Source organism: Megalops cyprinoides, chromosome 14 (genome assembly GCF_013368585.1).
Source record: "Megalops cyprinoides isolate fMegCyp1 chromosome 14, fMegCyp1.pri, whole genome shotgun sequence".
Classification (NCBI taxonomy): domain Eukaryota; kingdom Metazoa; phylum Chordata; class Actinopteri; order Elopiformes; family Megalopidae; genus Megalops; species Megalops cyprinoides.
Window position 1 is genome coordinate 32,497,987 of NC_050596.1, and position 17,044 is coordinate 32,515,030.

Consider the following 17,044-nt stretch of genomic DNA (forward strand, 5'->3'; position numbering starts at 1 on the left):
GCTTGTGCACCCTGGTGCAGTGCTCAGATGCTAACCGTTAGAGAGGAACGCTCGTTGATTTTCCCCTGCTCTGGGAGTGGGAGAGATGGAGATCGAGAGTGAGTGCGATGCCCACTGAAAGGTCAACCGCGTATCGAATTTTTTCGACAATTCCGCAAAACACCTCCTGGCGTTGCGAATATTTTTGACTAGTGCCTCTGACCGTGGGGAGGACCACGTCTCCCGGCACTGGAGGAACAGCGCTTTGGGGTGTTCATCGATCGGGTGTTTGAATCCCGGTGTACGCTGCACCCCTCATCCCCTCTCTGTGCCCCGCTGCCGCACACTCAAGCCACTCACACACCATGGAGAAGAGACAGAGACGGAGACCAGCGCGGAGGTGTGTGTGTGTGTGTGTGTGTCTGTAACTGTAAGTTGGTGTGACTGAGCATGTTTGCATGTGTGTAACTGTATGCTCGTGTGACCGAGTGTGTGGGTGTGTGTGTGGATGAGTGAGTAGGTGGGTGTTGGTCTGCATGCCCATATGACTGTATGCAAGTAGTGTGAATCTCCACGTATGTTTGTGTGACTGAGTGCATGTGTGCGCACACCTGTGTGTGCATGAGAGATGTGTGTGTATATATGTATCTGTGAATTTGTTAATAACAACCTGTGTGTGTGTGTGTGTGTGAATGCGTGTCTGTATACTGTGTATGTCTATGTATGAGTTTGTATATGAGCTTTCTGTATGTGTGTGTGTAGGTGTATTTGTACATTTGTGTACAGTTGTATGTGCATGTGTGTAGGTGTACAGTATGTGCAGGTGTCCAGTTCTTTGATCGTCTGATTTGAGCTCTCCATTGGCACTCTGGAGAGAGCACGCGGGTCTGAATCAGACTCACTGTTTATGCCCTCTGCTCTGTCACCAGCACACTGCAAGGCTGCTTTGTAAGAAGTAATTAAAGGGAACACTGTTTCCAATCACTCTGATGGACCCAACCACTGCTGTGGGTTGTCCTCAATATTAGTGTATTCATATCTGAGCTCACACATTTAAAATTACGTTCATTTTTGAAGAGCACAGTTTCTAGAATAAATTAGGGTTGATGTGGGTTGATGTCAACTGCACGAGAAGAATTCCAGCGTTGGAAGAAATACTCCTTGTTACATTCATAAAAAGATTATTTTTAAAAAGGGAAAGTAACGGAGAGAAGCCAGATCTTCAATTCCACTCTTCCTTCGTACAATTAAGAACGGAGCTCTGCTCTCAGTTCTCCGCGCAATAATTACCTCTCAACAAACGAGGGAGATGAGACGGCTGCCACAGCAGTCTGCGCTCGGCGTTCCAACCATTTCGTTTGCGCACGTTTAATCGCCTGCCTTATTAATAACAGAACAACACAAAGTAACAACAGGGACCCAGAGCTTGCTGAAGAGAAGTTAATTTGAAAATAAGCTCATTTCTGCCGAGTGCCCTGCCTGCCTCTGTGTAAGAGGACGCCAGGCTTGCTGTGGTAATGTAGACATATTATTCTCAATCTCTTCATTAGCAAAAGCGTTTCCCATTTGGGAAAGGGGGGGAGGGAGGGGGGGGGGTGTTCCCTTCTGTTCCCATCCCCCAATCCCAGTCCCCCTCACAGGCAGGTTGCTATGTAACTGATTTCATTTTCAAGGACCGCCACCCTTTTATAGAATTAATAAAACGTGGCAGTCTACAGGATGTTCTTACGATAACCACCAATGTACCTTTCTGCAAATTTGTAAAGGAACAATTTATTGTTTCACAGATCATTTTCATGTTTAATTACTGTCCTTTTTAAGTAGGACTTTAAATGAACCCACAGATAATGTCATAAATAATTTCATGAAGAATATGATACTACTAAAACAATGCTATAAAACAGCTATATTTTAAAATATAACTACACACTTGAATATATATATATATATATATATATATATATATATATATATATATATAAAAATATTTTTTTTTTACTACACACTTGAAAGAGAGGAATGAATAAATCTGTTTCATACAAATCAAATTGAAGATAATTGTACCTAGGTACATATGCCTCTAGTGAAGTTTTCCCTTTAAAAAAAGACTAATATATCTCAAATATATCTCAATTTGTAAAAGGAATTTATTTGTGCCAATAAGTGAATGATCAGTCTGACAACAATAGCATTTGACCCTCCCCGCTTAGCTGCACAAATTGTAACACAGCGTGCCCATCCTTAGCGTAGCGGCGTGTGATGGTAAAACCAGTCTGAGTTTGTGCTGTCTGTCCAGTGTGTCTCTGTCCGCCAGCATCTTCCTGCCCTTTCTCAGCTCCCTCCAGTTTTCCTGTCTGTCTAACAGCTTCTCCTCCTCCAGCAGGGCTTTTTTTCCCATCAGCCCTGCATCCACTCCACTCCCCGTCACTTCCCTTCTCATCTGGCTGTTTGATTTACTGCCGTTTCAGTCCATCAGTGGCTGCAGCTGTCTGTAACCCCCCTCTCCCTGCCTCCCCACAGGGCCAAACCCCGCTGGCTGGCTGCAGGATACCAGCGAAGAGCTGGAGAGCATTCAAAGGTGGAGTCCTCCTGATGATCTCACAGACTCCAGCCACTGAAGGATCTGTGCTCTGGAGGGGCCCATGTCCTGCTCTAGGCTGAAGTCCATCCCAGCGTTTAACCCTGAACACAGGCCATCAGAGCAGAGCACAGCCAGCAACCATCTGAAGAGTGAACCATCAACACCGAGCCTATGGGTTTTGAAAAGGTTTTCCATTGAACAGATTTTGCGATTCCGGAGCGCTCTGGTTCCCTGAACGAAATCAAACCTCCTCCGATGGGCAAGGCTCATAAAGCATCGTGCAGATTTGGTTTGTTGCCATGCAGCGAGAATGTGGCTGAAACACATTAGCTGAATCTGAGCTGCACTGCATCAAGCAGGCAAGGATCCAGCAGGCCGGGGTACACGTCATGCCCAGTTCAGTTCAATTAAAATATACATTTCCACAACCTTTTTGTCCTATTTTACTATATAATCTTGGGATGGCAAATACTATTATTCTTAGTAGTGGTGGTAGTAGTGGTATTATTACCTATTTGTTTTGACAAAATGCCAGTATCCACCTGCACTACATACATAGTACATAGTGGACCATCCACACATTGCTGAAGGAATTCTGGCTAACCAATGGTGCTGCAGCAGCTCCCTGTCTGGAATTCAAACGCACAGATTTCTGGTTTGTCGATTCAGGGTCTCTCACCATAAGGCTGGGATCCAGTTAAGACGTATACAACTAATACATTAAAAGATGCTGGTTCAGCCCTCTGAAAAGCCAGCTGTTTTCCTCCACAGTATCTGAAAAACTCAGACAGAATCTGGGACCACAGTGGACTCCCAGAAAAGTTTTTACTTTTTCTGCCATATCTAAATAACCTGGAACATATTTACCACACCCACCTTTCTCCTATTCATGAGCAGTATATACATGTGCAAGTGCATATCGCACAGACGCCCAGCTTAACCTGTTTTTTCCCCTTATCACCCTTCAGCAATGATGAAGTTCCCTCTTTTCAGCGGGGGATGGGGAGAGGAAGAGGTCTCCCTCACCGGGGTCCGACACAAGCAGGAATCACTCCCTCCATGCTAATCTCCCATGGGGCCGCAGTGTAGCAGAGTGGTAAGGAGCAGGGCTTGCAACCGAAAGGTTGCTGGTTCAATTCCCTGCTAGGGCACTGCTGCTGTACCCCTAGGCACAGGTATTTAACTCAAAGTTTCCTCAGTAAATATCCATGCTAAATAATGACAATAATGTAATGTAATTTAATGTTGGAAAACTGCCCTTCTAACAGGGCCACTTTCAAGAAACACAGCCACAACTTTCCCGCGGCGCCACTGAAAACAGCACTGCACTGCATGTTAAAGAGAAAACCACCTTCACCGCACCACACAGACCACAGGGGCCTCACCAGGCCACAGAGATCCACAGCCGTCTGGAGCCCTGGCAGCTACCGCATGAAATATCAGAATCTGGCACTGCACCAACTCTCCGCCGTCTAAAAAGCAAAAAAAAAAAAAACCCCAGAAAATAGACTGTTGCTTTAAAATGCGGCAGCCTCTCTCTCAGGCCGAGAGTGGATAGCTGCTCAGGTCACCATTTGCCAGATAGGCCTCTGCTTCTTATTATGCAGAGCTAACTTTTAATATGCCAGGTCTAAATGAGATACTTTGCAGCGGAATCGGGGTGGCAGAAAGCACAGGAACTGAACAGTCTCCTCCCTCACGGACGGTAAAAATAGAGCTTTTGACATCGCCGTGTTCCACGCGTTTTGTCTTTTGAGACTTAACGACTCTCCTGTGACTAAATGGAGAATTACTTCCAGTAATTGATTATTAAAACTGGAAATTGCAAACCATATCCATTATTTGATGAGTGTCTGCGTTCGCCTTGTAATTAAAAAAAAGCCGGGGACTCACTGTCCTCCCATCGTAAGACCCGAGGAAAGAGGGAAAAAAAAGAAACAGCCAGGGTTAGGGAGCAGATGAGAAATGTTACAATGAAACTCTGCAATTAGCTGAGAGACAATCTATCAGAAGTTCCAGAGGAAAAAAAGCAAGGCATTATTACACTTTAAACAAGCACCGTGTGTCTCTGCAATGCTACAATTTCAGCTTTACAGACTCAGTATTGTGGAGATCTTTTAATCTTCCAGTATACCCTCAACAGAGGTACAGCACCTTTCAATATTACATAAGAAATATGCATAGTCCCAGAGCAGTTAGTTATTTTACAAAATAATGAGTGTTCCTTGAAAAATTAAAACTGAGGCTTTAAAGGAAAGGACTGACAAGTGCTTTTTTCCTTGAATCCTTTCTGTATTGATACACAATAGTTATTCTAAATGTGTCTGTAGGTGTCTTGATCCATTTTTAACACCAATGAACATTCTGTTCATATCATATGAACTGAAATAAATAATTGCACATTTGCATATTTTACAGTACATACAATGACCCAGCCTATAACTATTTGAATATCCCTTTCTTTGCAAATCCTTTCCTTGAATCCTGACTGTGTCAGTTTCATATGTAATTTCCATAACTCAATGGTTTTATTTCTTAATATTGAGAAGAAGAATATTGGAAAAGAAGGGCAGACATGTAGAAATGGGCTGGTATAATTAATGTGACATGACAACTGGCAAGTTAATACCTCTCTTTCCACCTTAGTTACTCTGTAGTGAGCATCAAAATGGATGTTGTGCATCACCAAGAACTGTGCTCCACTGTGGGGATGAGCGAGGTACCCTCTCACTTTAAAGCCTTACAAATACATGAACAGTGCTCTGTAAACACAATCTTATAAAACCTCATCATTATACAACTGTTATTTTCAGCAATCTATAAACTGTACTGTTTTGGCCTGTTGGTGAGTTACTGTAGGCCAAGGAAACGCTATTTCAATTCCAATTCCCAGAATGCACCACATAAATCCCAAATGCCCTACAGTTGGAAAAAGCATGGTAGACAATATTCGGGTCGTTGGGAAATAGGTTAAGGGGAATCGCGGTAGTGCCAATAATACGTAAAAGCTCCCTGTTTTAAATGCACAGTAAACTAATATTAAAAACAATAAATGATGTACATTTAAAGCACGACAAGAAATGTTTTACTTACACTTAAGTGCACCCAGCAATACTTCCCTTCGTTGTAGCCACACGTGTCTTCATAGCTCTAAAGGCTAGTTTACACCCTCTGGTCCTTAGATTATTAAAGCAAAAACAGTGTAACGACGTTCGCCATCCGCCTAATTCAGGAGGTGGTGACAGTCTGTGGAAACACAAACCGACGGGGTTTGTGGGGTTATTAGTAACATCAGGCCTGCACGTGCGCACCCTAATTATTTTAAATCACATGCACAATTCTCCATTCGTTTGCAACAAATACTATTTTACAATGGCCGTGCAAATGGACCGCCACTGCGCCGATTTGGCTCGTTCGGTTGTTTTCGACTAAACGAGCAGGGGATTTTGCGACGTTACCTGTTTTTGCAAGCGGCAGATATGTGCAAATGCTAGTAACAGAACCAATATACATGAGCACTTGGAGGTCATCACCCAGTGAAGTTAGCAGGAATGCTATCTGGGAGCAAAAGCGTTTTTTTTTTTTCTTTTTCTAAGCATCGCCTATGTGAATGTAATGGGTACCATATCGCCGATGTTCGATGTGATTGTCCAAAGGAACGACTCGTCTGACGGTTTATTATTGGTGTTGGGCTGGCTGTCTCCCTTTTCCCTCGATTTTTTCCCCTCAGGGGCCACTAAGGACGCACTGAATGTTAGATTCAAGTTTGGAATGGAGACCTATATTAAATAATGCTCTATGTGTTGAAAGCAGCAGTTGAAAAATTCCAGAAACAGCGAATACTTTGTTATAATTAAAAAAATGAGACCTAAAGCGATTCATAATGCCACTTTATTTGATGCACTTCATAAATCATTCTGGATTAGAGCATCTGCTAAATGACAATAATGTAACATCAAATGGTTTCTTCTCCAGGTTAAAATTTTTGAAAACCCTTTGCCAGACCCATTCCGCTAATACCCGAGGACCAGTCTGCTGTAGGCCAGGGGTGTCCAAACCTCACCTGGAGGACCACTTGTCCTGCATGTTTTAGATCTCTCCCTGCTCCAACACAGCTGATTCAAATGATCAACTCATTATGAACTCCTGAAGCTACTGAATAACAAACTGATCATTTGAATCAGTTGTGTTGGAGCAGGGAGAGATCTAAAACATGCAGGGCAAGTAGCCCTCCAGGAGAGGTTTGGACACAAATGCATAAGTCAACTTTCCCAATAACCAAAATGAGAATGTTTGGTATGTTTTTATGTTAATATGACATTTTGAATGAAAGCCCAGAAAATGGCTTTATTTTGCTCTTGAAAATACCTTGGCACTGACTCTTACGTTTACAAACGTAAACATTAAGGCCATTTGTGACACACCTGTAACTGGACTTTTGAGGGAAGATTAATGACCCTTAAAACTGCACAAATCAGCAAATAGTTTTACAATCAAACCACTCAAAGTGAGTGACACCATATTGTTCAGATATTAGGACATCAGACTTCAGCCTCAGCATGACAGTGTATGTCAGCTGGCATTTAACAGGTTTTTATGGATGTTTATGTAGTGATTATGAGTGTTGTGTAGTGCTCATAAATGCATTTTGTAGCTCTTATCTAGTACCAATGTGAGATAGACCTACTTTTATGACGTGGAATTGAATTAAGTCTTCCTCGGTTTTACTATGAGGCTTTGACTCCAGCACATATTGCACATTAATGCCAGTCTGGGAACACCTTCAGAATTATGCTCAATCCTCAATTAAGCTATCTCTTAACAAATTTTCAACTAAACTTAATTGTAATTAAATTTACAAAAAAAGTTTTTTGTTTTGTTTTGATTTATTTTATCCACAAATAACTAATGTGAGCCCTGGAATTTGATGTAAACCAACTGTTTTATTTTTCTACAGGATGCAACCTAGTCATCAATAATTTTACAGTAACTGATAATGCATGGTGTGTTGCCAGTCAGTGAAATATGGCCCATGATGGAACGATGATGGGCCTGGATGAGAAATGCATCAGTGCGTAAATTGGCGCTGAGGTTTGCACGGTTAGCTGCTGCTGGTGCACCGGTCGTGTGCCGAGCTGGTCTCATTCAGACAGCCTTTCCCACGCCTGGTGACAACTGTGTGCTTAAGTGAGATAAGTACAGGCCGCCCTTAATTGCAGGGAGAGGCATTGCTTGTTACCCACTTGTCCCTTATGTAATGAGAAACGCCCACTGCGTGCTGATTGAGCAGGTGAACCACCCGCTGCTTTTGATTGCTTGGCCTTTGCGCATACGTTATCTCAGACAGGCATGTCACGGGGTGCGAATCCAGGCTGCCACTGGTGCAACAGTAATATTGCTCATGTCCCCTCCTCGAGCTAATGTCTCCGCTGGCGGTTTGGCAAAAGATGGGTAACGAGTTTTATGCAGCGTCATATAAGAACAATGTGGGCGGCTGTCCACTTTCATGCATTATTTAATAATGACTTTGCTTTAATGGGGCCTCCCGCAAACCCATGCATTTTAATAGATCACCACTGCTAGTTCATGCTGCTTTCGCACAGTAATCCAATTTATCACTTCAACCTATTTCACTGATCTAATTTTATGAATAAAGGGAAAGTTTAGCACAAAGAATGATTTTTTAGAACAAAAAAGACCCAAGTGAGTAAAACTGGTACATGCCACATTCGCTGCCTTTTTACCAAATGCAAGAGATTAAACAGATTTTATCCTTAGATTATCCTTTCATGTGCAGAAAGTATAAGTGATAGGTACATTATTTATAAATTATATTATATAAATTAATATAAATGTATAAATATATTATGTATATATTTTATTTTAAAAAAATCACATCCTTTTACTTAAATTGCCTTTACTCAAAAAGGGTGGGGTTTTTTTTGGTTTGTGCAATGCTGCAACACATTCTGTATCAAAGACCTGAAAGGAAACCTGACAAATGTATGTTTTCATGTAGTATGAATCAGCGTCTGGTGACTTTTAATCTTTGCAACTTTACAAAGGGTACAGTATTTCTTCATTTTCAGTATTTATTTGTACCAAGACACTTGGTTTGAAAATGGTTACTTATGTAAATTTATGTGAAAAAAATCTATTATTCTTCCTTTTCTTCTCATTTGCTGCTTTTGTTTTTGTAGTTATAGCCAGATAAATGCCATTTATTTACAGAGATACTCGCCTGGCTATTCCCTGGACATCTCACTGATTTATCTGAAATGCAGTCTTCTGAAAGCCTTTGCTCTCTCTTAATGAAACAATTGAATTTTTTTTGAAAAACAGTGCTGGACTTGGCTTTCTGTGTTGGCATAGTTCCACCCAGATATGCATAATTCCCACCAGCGTCTGCAGCAGTAAAGCCCTTATGCTCACTGGAGAACTGTCTGTGGCAACATTCAGCTCTTACAGTCTGTAAACTTGGAGCGAGTTTTTTTTTTCTTTTGCTTTGTGAGTGTATTCGGACTAGGTGTGTGAATGTGTATATGTATGTGTGCACTTGCATTGTGCGCGTATGCACGCATATGTTTGTGTGCTTGTCTCTGTGTGTATGCATGTGTGTTTGTCTCTATGTGTGTATGCGTACGTATGTGCATGTGTGTCTGTCTGTCTGTCTCTATGTGTATATGCGTGTGTTTCTGTCTGCCTGTCTGTATGTATTTTTGCGTTTGTGTGTCTGTGTGTGTGTGTGTGTGTGTGTGTGTATGTGTGTTATTTTTGCCTTCCCTTCCCACAAACCTTACTTACATCTGTGACAGTGCTCTGGTGGCAGTGGCCAGAGCAGTGACACTGTCTGACCTGCCCCCGGGGCTTCAGTCTCTGCAGAACAGGCCCTGTTAGAGCACCTCAGGGGTCACCTGGCCACCCGCCACGCGCTCAGGTGCGCCTCCCTCAGAGCGGTGCGGTGCTCCAGGGCTGGCCTCGGCCAGGGAGAGCCGTGGACCGGCTGCTTTCAGCTCCGTCTGGCTGCAGGAATTCATTAAAGGAGGAGCCGCCCGACGCCGCCGCTGTCTCCCCCTGCAGCCAGAGCGGGATCGATGTCGGAGGCGCACCTGAGGGTCCCGAACACCCCCAAACCTGCAGAAGGGGCCCGTTTCCCGCTGCAAGGTGCTCCCAGACAGACAGCGCAGACGCGCGTGCAGACCCAGCGGCCAGACGTTAAACATGCTAAAAAGAGGGGAGAACATGGTGTCGCACCTGTATGTGCGGACAGAGCTCATCCAGCCGTTCCCGTTAGCAAGGGTTACTGAAGAACTGCTGTCACAGACACCCAGTCATAGCAAAGATGATCTTTACCTTTATATAGAACAGCATTTTAAGACCATCCGCATGGGATTACCTTAATTCAGAGTTGACCTAATATTAAATCTTCCTATCAATAAATTATTAGTGCATTAAAGAAAAACAGGATTTGTTTAAATTAAATTTTGAATTAAAAAACTGAAGCAAAAATAGGCCATTTTTTGAAGCATGATCTGGAACAAAAGATTAAGTCTGAATTTGAAAAAAAAATAGATATCGTACAATACAAAAATATTCATAGAGTGTATCCATCTGAAGCTCTCTGAAGCATAAAACTGATACAATGAACTTAATTACTGTAGTGAACACTTTAAAATATAATTTATTTTGATAACAATTGAATTGTTTACTTATCTCACTGTTAATAGCAGTCTCAGTAATTCCCAAAAATGATGAGTGGATAGGAATACTTCCTGTGTACGTAATTTATCAGTCTCCGAGAACAGCAACGCCTGCTGCTGGAGAGCTGTTATATCAGCAAACGAAGCCTTCACAAGGTGAGAGAATGTTCTTCTAGCCAGCCCTCTTCTGCCATCTAGTGGCAACACTAAATCAAAAACGTTTTAAAATCAGTTTTGCCTGTCCTCTTTAGACAATATTCAGACATTATACAGGTATCTGTTAATGCTGAATTACTGTTTGTATTTCATGGAGGACCTATGAGTCTAAAGTTCTTGTGATGTAAAACTGTATTATCTTCATTGTATTTTAATATTAAATTTACTTTACACATCACGGATGCACATCAGATTGTTGTCTCCGGAGAAAACTGGAACAGAGAAACACAAACATGTACCCAGTGATGATAAAGTCTCAAATATATTGGTACAAACAGTGGGAATTAACACGTAATTATATCATATTATATTGCCAGGATGTGAATATTTTATCAGAATGATAAATTGGGAAATATGTAAACATTGCACCGGTAGTTTAAAACTTTTTTAAAAAGTCAATAATTTCATGATGGCCCAATAATAATAATAATAATAATAATAATAATAATAATAATAATAATATTTTGGGGTTGTGGAACATGATCTCTCCATTTTGCAAATACATTGATGCAATGTAACAGCTTTGCGGCTGCAACAGCGTAGCTGGCATCTCCTAAACTATTACATAAGACAGCAGTGGCTTTTTATACAAGGCAGACAGGAGAAGAGAACAAGGGATGCAGATTTAGGAAATAAAGAGCATGTCAGAGAAAGCTTTATGTAAGACATTCAATTATATGTACAGTGCATGGTCATTTTACATACATCTTAGGCTATTTAGGTCCATATAAAATGTAAGCAAAGCATACCTGACCACACATAGAAGAATGCAAACTGCAAGCATTGAACAACTCAACATATTTTAACAGTCTTTAACAGTCAATATCAATGATCAGAATTAGAACAGTTTCCAGTGTTTAAGCTACAGTGCCATTAAATTGTCAACTAAAACCATTTGAAAGCAATCCTTTTTTATCATGGATGAAAAACATTTTATAAACATACGTTTGCTCAATTCTAAATCCATAAAAATTACAAAACAGAACACATACAGTGCAAATTCACATTGATTTATACAAAACATTGCAGTCTGTCACATTCATTTACTGTTTTCAATGCACTGTTCTCAGTTTGTGAGAAAGATGAACCTCTCCACCCATTCACTGAGAGGACATGGCTTTGCGCCTCCCGTAGGTTTGAAATGCAACAGTCTGGATGTCTTAAAAATAGTTTTAGCATCAAAAGGTTTGGATATTCTTTTATTTGGATAGCTTGTCCTCCAGTGGTATTTACAGCCAAAGCAGCTGTGCCTCTTATTTTTTGGACAGTGGTGTTTCAGATGACATTATTTCAGTGATTAGAGTGCTGCTCGTGATCTTCTTTAAATTTGACACACAGCTTGTGCAGTGCTCATGTTGTGCAGTGCTTATGTGGTTTACTTAGACAAAGAGAGCAGTTCTTTTGCCTTCAGAATTGAATCTTACAGATGTAACCAACTGAACAACTTCCCCTCAATCCCCTCAAACAGGGGAACAGCACAGATGCTATGGATTCAGCTACAATCAGTACATTCCACATATTACAGTACAAGTGAGTGACACGTGTGAGTGTGACATGCCCTATAGTCAGCTTGTTTATATACTATTTATATATATGTGTGTGTGTGTGTGTGTGTGTGTGTGTGAGCATGTGTGTCTGTGTGTCCTTAACTATAGAAGGCATAGTTCATGGAAATCAAATCAAATCCTTGCCAGCCATCTCATGAAAAGAACGATCACGGTTATAAAATACCTGAATACTCTGAGACGTACATAAAACCACAAGCGAAGGCCGGTTTACCCACGAGATAAACGGAGTTGATACGCGAGCGTGCGAGTGGAGCCGTCAGAAGCTCGCCGAAGCAGAAATGGGGGGGGGGGGGGGGGTGTCTACCGCGTCCCCCTGCACCCTGCTCCAGGCGGTCTCTCTCTCACCTGACGCTTCCATGCCCGCGAACCCCGAAAACAAAAGGAAAAAAAAAAAAGCAGGCTGACTTCCTCCACACCGCCTCGCACACAGTGATCGTGGCTGTGGGGCAGCACTGATTGTACTGCAGCAGAGGAGCTGTGGATTTTTAGGTCTGACCGGGTTTATTTCAGAGGCGGTGATCCCGCTCGGCTTCCTACCGGACTGAAGTTAGTGCTAGCGCTCCCTCAGTCTCACTGACAATGCAAAGCCCCATGTGCTGATATATTATGCAAACAAACTGAGATCTACGTTATATACAGTACATTGACTGGTGCTGGATGTGTACAGTACGTATGGCCATTGTGCTCGTAAGTCCTCTCCTTTATCCTCTCCCAGCAGGCTGGCCCTCTCAGGCCTGTCAGTGTGAAGGGGAGGAGTCTGGCTGCATATTAGCCTACCTGTACCCCGCACTCTGAGTGTCCCTGACAGTTCATTCTCATAGCTTTGCCTGTTCTGTCCATCTGAAAATGTTCTCGTCTCAGAGCTCAGAGAGGAACTGCCAAGAAGGAGAGCCAGGCTGGAGGAATGGGTGGTGTCTGGAGGGTCTGGGCTGCGCTCGTTCTGGTGCGATTTGTGTCCAAGGCACAGCATGTGCTGGTTTCCTCCCACGCGCGCAGCTCTCTTGCGCCCCCTGGCTCACAGGGCGATTCTGGCGCAGTGGTGCTTTAGCCTGCAGGGCAGCACGCCGCGGTTCAGCTGGTAGAACTCCACCAGCTGGATCAGGTCAGTGAAGCGAGTGTGACCGTCATCCAGGCTGAAGAAGAGCTCGCCCTCGTCCTCCACCTGCTCCACACGCACATAAAAACACACACACGTGCATGGACGCCCACGCACACACACATAGACACGCACATACACGCACACACACACACGCATGGACGCACATGCGCGCACACACACACACACACACACACACACACACATACACACACAGGGGAAGCACAGTTGCTTAGTGTGCAAAGATCAGACAGAGAGGAGTGGAGTAGAGCAGGCAGAGGCCTGGGCAGGGGGGAACATACTCACAGGCAGGATCTGAAAGTGTTTGATTCTCTGGGCGTGACACAGTGACAGGACAAAGGTCTTGGGGTTGCTCTGACTATCCCTTAAAAGAAAAACCCTAAAAATAAAGCAGGGAATTGAAGTCAGTAGGTCCCATAATGTATATTTCTACATTACTTGCCTCTGTACATGCCTCTGTCAACAGGAGATATAGACACTGGAGGATCTCCAGACTGGTTATAGATAGACCTTCCACACAGGAGGTGGCCAACACACCTGATTTCTGTGTTACACTCCACGTTCTGCAGAAATCAACAAGCTTTATGACAAACTGTAGCAATGAGAGTAAGAAATGAAAACACACTTTTTCACACTACAAGTACCACAATGCACTGCAGGAGAGTGAACAATGATTGGAGGACAGCTGCTGCAATCTCTCACTTATTACTGCTGAGGGACCTATAGAGGGCGCTGTAGAGCAGTGAGACGAGGATCCCTGGCCAAAATAAGCTCACGCTACCCAGGCAGAAGGAAGCCATTCCCTCCTGGCGCTGTGGAGTCTCAGTCAGTACTGGCTAATGACACAGCTCAGGCTGGAATCGTGTGATGTTTTGGGCTGTAGGTCTCGGATGGTGTTAAGGAGTGAGCGCCTTTGCTGTCTGAACCCCTCGGGAGTCCCATGCTTTCTCCTTTTAAATAAGGCACCTACCCATCAATGAGACCTTGCTCGGTGATCAGACGGTGAGCCTCCTCTCTGGACAGCTTGCTGTGGAACCAGGGCTGCGCTCTGTGGATAGCTGCCGCAAAGACCAGCGTATTAGCCAACGTTTTAGCCAGCCTTAGCCTGGAGGACAGCCTTAACTGCTCTGAATCTGAGTAACATATTTTAACAGGCACTGTTGCCTGCAAATCCTCTTTCCCCTGTTTCAGTGATTGTGAACTCGTGTAAAAACAGAAACGCTTGGCAGGGGTTGTCTTTCAGATTCACAGAAACCATGAGGTATATTTAATCTTAACTCTAAAGAACTCATTTGGGTCTGTGTCCAGAGGGTACAAGGTAATACAGCTCTTAGAAATAGTATACTCTAGAGTAATAACTTGGCTGTGCAACCGTAAATTTGACAGACATTGTGAATAACACAGCGCATGCTAGAGCGATGACTTTGTTGTACTAACCTAGGTTTGACATCGGACTCTGGGAAGTGGAGGGACTCCCATGAGAACTCAGCCGATGGCAGCTCTTCCTCTAAGAAACACATAGGTTTAAAGTGTTAGACATACTTTTACAACCAGCAGAAGGTTTCACTTTAAATATTTTCATACTCTGAGTCTGAAACAATATCACCCTGGCCTCCTGTCAACGTAACTACAAAATGCTTTGCCCTTTACTTTGAGGCATTAACTCAAGCTAGTGTTGTTTTTTTTTCTTGCGCAGCCATTTTAATATTTCATTATTGTCATTGACTGCAGAATATATAATATTTTGTAAGTACTTAAAAACATGCTTCAGATAAATGGCTTAAAGTTGAGGGAAAATTACTCTGGACTTAGATATGTGTCTGGGTACACAACTCTCACGCAAAGTATGTGGGATAAGACCCCCCTGCTGTGCAACACTGTTACGTGATTGGCCTGCTGTACAATGCGGTCACGTGATTGGCCTGCTGTACAATACTCTCATGCGATTGGCCTGCTGTGCAGGCTTAAGCAAATCAGCGCCTCACCCTCCAGGAAAGCCCTTCCTCCACGGCCACCGACAGTGCTTCTGACGGGTTCTCGATCACTCGGGTCTTGTTTCCTGAGAAGTCCATGGCCACCAGGGAGTTTTCCGAGATGCTTCTCTGGAGAGGAAAACACGACCCCTGCATCATCAGTCTCCCAGACCAGCAGGGTTTATTTTCAGAGAGCACTACAGAGGGACCGGGGGGGAGGGCTGCAACCCACCAGCTATGGGGTTTGACCTCAACTTCAACTAAATAAAACCAAAATATGTACATTTATATGTAATATATAGTGCTACTTTTTCCTTTATTATGATTTTCAGCAACTGTCATCCTCACGATGTTGTGTGAGAAAGGACTAAAGTCCCCCCAAAATTATTACTCATTACAGTTGATCTGAATCTGAGGTTTGGAAAGCATGGCTCAGATTGTGGTACTGTGCTGCCACCTAGGGTGTGAAAAGGGAATAAACAGTAAAATAAATGGAATACTTTGATGGAGCCTGGTGGACTTGTGGTGACGAGGGTAAAACAGGATTGCTGCTAGACTCTGTTTAAGCTGTTACATTTGCTGGCTCTCTGATAAACTCCCACGCTAACAGAAAGCCCTCCTTCTCTCCAGATAACTGAACATTCTCCTCAGTATCCAGTACACGGAGCCCTGAACTCTGCGACAGTGACCAGTGTGTGAACACACCTGTTGTATACCTGCCAAACGTGATTGTGTCAGTAGCGTGGCAGGAACTGGAGCTGCAGGTTCAATTCCCACGCAGAGCTCTGTTTTTATAGCCTTGAGCACACACCTGAAGTGCTTCGGTATCACATCCATCAGTATATACATGTATACTATGTGTAGAAATGCAATCTATGTAAGTCACCCCTGCATGACTTTTAAGCAATTATGTAATATGTAATGTGATGCCATGATATGCACCCAAACAGGTAATAGACAATACTTACAGTAAGTGACTGTGACATGCCCTCACTGTGCTACACTATTATATTATCTATAATAGCGTAGCACTATAATAGTGTAGCACAGTGCCCTATATACAACTTAAATATGACATCCATTTTTTTGATATATTTTTTTTTTTTTTTACTGGAGCCAATCAGGTCAAGTGTTTCACTCAGGTATGCCAATCCTCCTTGCTGGGAACTCGAACCCTTCACCCTCCACCAGTCCTGTCACCCTGGCCTAATCCCCGCCCTGCCCCGCCCCACAGAAGCCCCATGACCCTGGCCTAATCCCTGCCCTGCCCCACCCTGCCCCGCCCCACAGAAGCCCCATGACCCTGTGCTGTCGCGGGCACCCCGCTCCCCCCCTCCCGGCAGTGAGGCCACAGCACTGAGGTGCTAAGACTGGGAGTGGTTCGCGGGGCGGCTATTTTGGGAGCGCCGCGGCTGCTCAGGCATTCTCCCCCGCCCAAAATAAACCTGAGAGTTTACTCGCTCAGCATTGTCTCACTGCAGCATGAGAATGGAGCTATTTCAGGCAGCCCGGCCAGCCCACACTCCAGCGAGACACAGTGTGCAGGGGAATATCTCCTGGCCCAGCTCACTCCAGCATTTTGGGTCAGGGCCACGCCCACTGAAGAACATCTTTACAGCAACAGAAACACTGTATCCAGTTCTATAGGCATGAAATGCTGGGCATTTGAGTTTGTATGCTTGTTTCAATAGCAAATTATATTTAGATATGTATTATTATATTATGCTGTTAATCCAGAGTTGAGACAGAGAAGATGCAGAATGCTTACCATGGGTGAGGCTCTCTGCTTCTGATGTGGCTGGATGAAGTTTTGGTAAAGCTGCATCCCATACTGCAAATACAAAACAGGAAAATCACCATGGAAACATCAGAAATCAAAATGGCTCCAAAGCTAATGAAAGTTGTGAGGT

General features: G+C 43.5%; 1 protein-coding gene across 5 annotated transcripts in view; it reads right to left on the bottom strand.

Annotated features, from left to right (window-relative positions):
- Window positions 1–381: 381 nt before the first annotated feature.
- grb14 (growth factor receptor-bound protein 14) overlaps window positions 382–17,044 on the bottom strand; it is a 56,385-nt gene continuing 39,722 nt past the window's right edge. For 4 of the 5 annotated variants that reach the window (XM_036545405.1, XM_036545407.1, XM_036545409.1 and 1 more), the window contains 6 exons: window positions 16,903–16,965; window positions 15,147–15,263; window positions 14,599–14,668; window positions 14,132–14,219; window positions 13,447–13,540; window positions 11,513–13,206 (listed from right to left, as the gene is read on the bottom strand). In XM_036545405.1, coding sequence (XP_036401298.1) covers window positions 13,060–13,206; window positions 13,447–13,540; window positions 14,132–14,219; window positions 14,599–14,668; window positions 15,147–15,263; window positions 16,903–16,965 — 579 coding nt within the window. In that variant the 3' untranslated portion in view covers window positions 11,513–13,059. Of the gene's footprint in view, window positions 402–11,512; window positions 13,207–13,446; window positions 13,541–14,131; window positions 14,220–14,598; window positions 14,669–15,146; window positions 15,264–16,902; window positions 16,966–17,044 lie in introns of those variants that run through there. The other variant, XR_005005449.1, reaches the window with a different exon arrangement.